Genomic DNA, 4,988 nt, shown 5'->3' on the forward strand with positions numbered 1-4,988 from the left:
GACTTCCAAATACAGCATATTTCACGCATACCTCTCCCATGTGTTTGCATACAGGAGAAGGCAACTTGGTGTGACAGGAACAGTTATTGTCCTTGACTGTTTTGAAGTGGCATGAAAATGAAGTTCCTCATCATCAGTAATGTCCTCCATCACTTTCTTGCTTTCTCATTCTTTGACATAGACACACACACACACACACACGCACACACATACACACACACATACTGTACACACACACACACACATACACACACACACACACACACACACTCATACTCACACACACACACACACACACACACACACACACACACACACACACACACACTTTTTTCTGCACCTTCTCTCTACTTCCTCCTTGTCTTTGTGTGTAGCACAGTGACACGTAGCCCAATACTCGCTGACCCCAACTTATCTCGGCCACCTGCCCGACTCCCACAGACCCCACCAATGACAGCGCGAGAAAAAGCTGACGTGTGACGTCAACAGAGGGACACAGCGATGGAGGCCTCGGCTGAGACAGGTGGACAGACAGCAGCCAGAACCGCACTGGACGGAGAATCAAAAGACGTGACACAGCACAGTCATTCTTAAGAACACTAAGAGAAAATGAAGACGTTCCTTGTGGTTGTGTTCTCTTTGCTCACTGTGTGTATTCTTGCTGATGTCACTGATGAGGAGGGTAAGTGTTTTTTATGAAGCTGTGCTTTTGTGGGATTACAGCATTTCTGTGACAAGTCATCATTTACTATCATTATTTTTACAATAATATTATAATTATTATTTACAGAAGTACATGTATGCTTTGACATGATGATTCACAAAAAATTAGATGTTATTCTGTTATGCATCACCCTAAAAACAGTGCAACTGAGTTAGCTAACTGATTCATGCTTTCAGAAGCAGGGACTATCAGCAATCAGTATTGCTACTTTATCTATATAATATAATATAATATAATATAATATAATATAATATAATATAATATAATAATAGTCAATATTCATCATTGAATGCTTAGTGGGAATCATGTTTTTCCCTATCATCCTATTTTTAAAGCAGGCCTACCTGCGGGCATGTAATTGGGCTGTGGGTTTAGCATGTTTTGAACGGGCACTGCACTGGACAGTATTACATTACAGTAAATAGTCAAATTCTGCTTCTGCTTTGGTCCCTGAGTCTGTTGGGTAGAACTTGTAGGCTATGATCTATAAAATGTAGCTAAATTCTGACTGAGGATGGTTCCTCGTGGTCTGTAGCTCCATCTGACGATGCCCTCCCCAAACTGACCGATGTTGAAGCAGTGGAGGCCTTCCTTGACTCAGATGATGTTGCTGTGATCGGCTTCTTTGAGGTCAGACTGTGAAAGTGTGTGTTTGTGCTACACTCCAACTAAAAAGTTATCTCCATGAATGTGTTCCCATGTAGACACTGAATCTTCAGTTCAGCTCAGAACCCTTATCTAACAAAAAGGGAAGCTTTTAGAAGGTCTTTGTAAAAAATCAATAACTCTAAAGGTTACTTGAGAAAAGGGTAAATGTTTTTAAAGAGCTTTACGAAAAAGTTTTTTTTTTCACAAAGGTATATTATAAGAGCTTATTCCATGGGGACAGCCAGGAAATATTTTCTAAAATGTCACAATCCCATGTGGAAAGGAAAATGAGGACATGCGAACGTCTGTGTGCCGCGTCTGTGTTTGTCTGTGTTTGTCATTCTTCTGTCACTTCACACCGCCCTGAGGACGTTGGCCAGTTACAACGTGGGAGAATACAGATTCTTTCCCCATGTTGTGTGGCGCTGGCGTTCGCAACCGCTCCTCTGCAACCGACTTTCGCCGCTCCAGCTGGCGCAGGAATGTCCCTGTCCGACGCCGGAGCAGCGGGCGGCCCAGAGGGCGGCTATCCCAGCGTACCGTCAGACTTACGGGGGAGGATGTCAACGGAGAGGGAAAAACGGGTGCATCGGAGGCATTGTGGGATTGGCACTGACCGGTCACTATAAACATAATCTGTGCAGCAACCTAACATGAACCTAAACAGTGTGGCGGGAATGGCCATGCAGAGAGAGAGAGAGAGAGAGAGAGGGAGAGAGGGAGAGGGAGAAAGAGAGAGATGTGTGTTTGGTTTGGTCCGTGGTTATATTCTGGTTTGCTCTCAGGACAATGCAGAGGACTGAGACCAATTCTTTTTACGAATTTCTGACTTTCTCTCTCTCTCTCTCTTCAGGGAGAGGAGAGCTATGGCTATAAGGAGTTTTTGGAGGCTGCCAAAGCAGTGAAGCCCATCCCGGTAGCCCTGTGCAGTGATAAGGAAGTGTGGGCAAACTACAGCATCGCGACTGACACCATCAGCATCTTTAGAAAGGTCATCATCCGTGGTTCACTCATATACACCTTAACATTAGAACAGCTTACACTGTACTTTGCATGGCCACTGTATTAGGAAAACACAAGCAGATTAAATAAAAGAATTCTATCTATCTATCTATCTATCTATCTATCTGTTCATCTGTCTGTTTGTCCTGCTCTCTGGATTGCTGTGGGGTACAGGCGGATGTAGGCCAAGAGAATTTGCAGCTCTCTGATGCAAAGAAAGTGGATGCTGATGGGTTGACACGCTTCATCAAAATGAATAACGTCCGCTATATCACAGAGTACAACCAAGTGGTATGTCATTTTCTCGACCTCTGCTTCCTCTTACACAGCCACAAATATAAAGTATACTTTAGGCTCTGCTACTCCACTCTACTCTGTCTTACTGTATACTTCTTTTATGGCCTCCTTACACCAAACAACTTTGACACGATTTGGGAAAGATTCTTGAAAGATTGTAGTCTTTTGAATGGGAGGCATTAGTTAAAAGACTCCAATCTTTCAAGAATCTTTTCCAAATCTTGTCAAAGTTGTTTGATGTAAGGTGGCCATTAAACGTCTTTACTATGCAAGCTAGTAACAATGTAATGTAACAGTGACATGCCTTTATCAGTCACATATGTTTATATGTCTCTATGTGTTATATGTTTAGATGATTAGGACATGTCTTCCTCCTGTAGTTTAATGTTTGTCTGTCTCCTATGGCTCCTCACTCTCTCTGGTCTCTCAGACTGCCGTGGGCCTGTTTCAGTCGCGGGTGAAGACGCACATCCTGCTCTTCGCCAACAGGGGGAGTGCCGACTACTCCAAGCTGCAGAAGAGGCTGGGGGCTGTGGCCCCTGACTTCAGTGGAAAGGTCTGTGAGCTGCTGGTGTTAAGGAGCTTGGCCTGGATTCTGGGTTAGCCCAGGGCGATGGCCTGGTTTGGGTCAGAAAAATCTCCCTGGGAGAATGCCGCCCTGTTGACTAAGTAGTGTTTTTTAGGAAGGTTTTTTTTTTTTTTTTTAATGGAACATTCCAGAAATGTTGTAATTCCTGTCTGGAAATCGCTAACACTTGTTATATCAATTGAACTTCAGCTAATCCAGCTCTCTCCTTGTAATCTGATTGATCACACTCCAACCCCACATATTTCTCAACATGAAAAGCCCCGACGAACAGTGTGTCGAGAATGACATACAGTATGGCGCCTCTGCCTGTTATTTGTCAGTGACTTCTCTACTCTTCCGTAAGACTCCTAACCCAGAGGTGGGCCGCCTCTTGCCCATGTGAGGCCCTACTCTGCCCCAGGGTCAGTCAAGATCAATAATTTCTGTTTCCTTTAGCTGGACATAACCATATAAGGGAGACCAGATTGCACCAGGAAGGAGACAGGCTTCAGTGCTTTCATGGGCTGTGAAAAACTTTCTTCAAAGTATTCGCTGACCACTGTCTGCACCACACTGCTTTTCTTCTTTCAAGTCATCTTGACTTGTGAAGGGAGAATAAAAGCCTGTTTTGTCACTCGGCGAAAGTTCAGGAAACCTAGTGGGCTGGAAGTCTTACACTTGAGTGTGTTTCCATGGTTGCAAGTTGCATAAACTCAAAAAAGTAGAAGTGTGGCAAACTGAAAAGTGTTACATATTCCGGTAGCTGTGAACTTCCCTTTTTCATAGAGAAAGGCCTTTACAAGTCTCTCTCTCTCACACACACACTTTCTCTCTCTCTCCTTCTCTCACACACTCTCTCTTTGTCTCTCTCTCTCTCTCTAACTCCAAATCTACTGGTCAGCTCCTCTTTGTCCTGGTGAACGGGGCAGTGAAGGGCAACGAGCGCTCCCTGGGCTACTTTGGCCTGACGTCACGTGACCTGCCTCGCGTGGGCCTCTACGACAGCGACCTGGATAAGAAGTGGCTCATGCCCAAGGGGGACATCACTAAAGACGCCGTGCGGGCATTCTGCCAGTCCTTCCTGGACGGAGAACTCCAGGTGAGACATAGTACCTGACAGGCTGCGGCCTGTGAATCTCTACACGAGATAGAAATCGTGATTGGCTATCAAAAAACGTATAATGCACAAGAGATTATGTAAGCAAGCTATCAGCCTTTTTACAAACTGAGTGATGGGTGAGTAGTCCTTTGGTGTGATAGTGTGAGGGTGGGGTCATTTTGCTTCTCTGTGAAATGGGAACCATGCATGTGTTTAGCCATGCATGACTGTGATGCTGACGTGCCTGCAGTAATGTTTGGCTAATCATGCTGTTAAATGCTCTATGGTTCAAATGCAGTCAATCATGACTGTCACTCAACAACACCATGATGCATCTTATCTGCTCCACCTTGTTTTACAGGAAACAAAAGAAGCGGGCCAACCTGAAGCCAAAACTGAACTCTGATCTGAATGCTCTGATCAAAATAAAACATTTTACTGTAAAAACATAACAGCAATGTGCTTTAATTTGCTAATCCCTGTTTTTGTCTACGAGCAGATGACATCTACCTAAAGCATCCGCCTAAAGCATCGATTGTGAGTTTTACCCGCTCAAGTCACCAATCACTGGAAATGCACATGTTATGTTTGCAATGCAAGCGCATCTAAATGTTTGTGTTTCCTGTGCGGATCCATACACTTAGTGTGGG

At 44.3% G+C, this 4,988-nt stretch overlaps 1 protein-coding gene across 1 annotated transcript; it reads left to right on the top strand.

Moving 5' to 3' along the window:
• The first annotated feature begins 609 nt into the window (after positions 1–609).
• Positions 610–4,785, top strand: erp27 (endoplasmic reticulum protein 27). The gene is made up of 7 exons (XM_076280980.1): positions 610–682; positions 1,260–1,354; positions 2,226–2,363; positions 2,549–2,665; positions 3,102–3,227; positions 4,141–4,338; positions 4,700–4,785. Exons 1-7 carry the CDS (start codon positions 610–612, stop codon positions 4,742–4,744), a joined length of 792 nt encoding a protein of 263 aa, XP_076137095.1. The 3' UTR covers positions 4,745–4,785.
• The last annotated feature ends 203 nt before the right edge of the window (positions 4,786–4,988 follow it).

The sequence above is a fragment of the Alosa pseudoharengus genome, unplaced genomic scaffold, assembly GCF_046254945.1.
Source record: "Alosa pseudoharengus isolate Yale_2024_CS ecotype anadromous, Long Island Sound unplaced genomic scaffold, YU_APseudo_1.1 YU_APseudo_1.1_scf_1, whole genome shotgun sequence".
NCBI lineage: Eukaryota > Metazoa > Chordata > Actinopteri > Clupeiformes > Clupeidae > Alosa > Alosa pseudoharengus.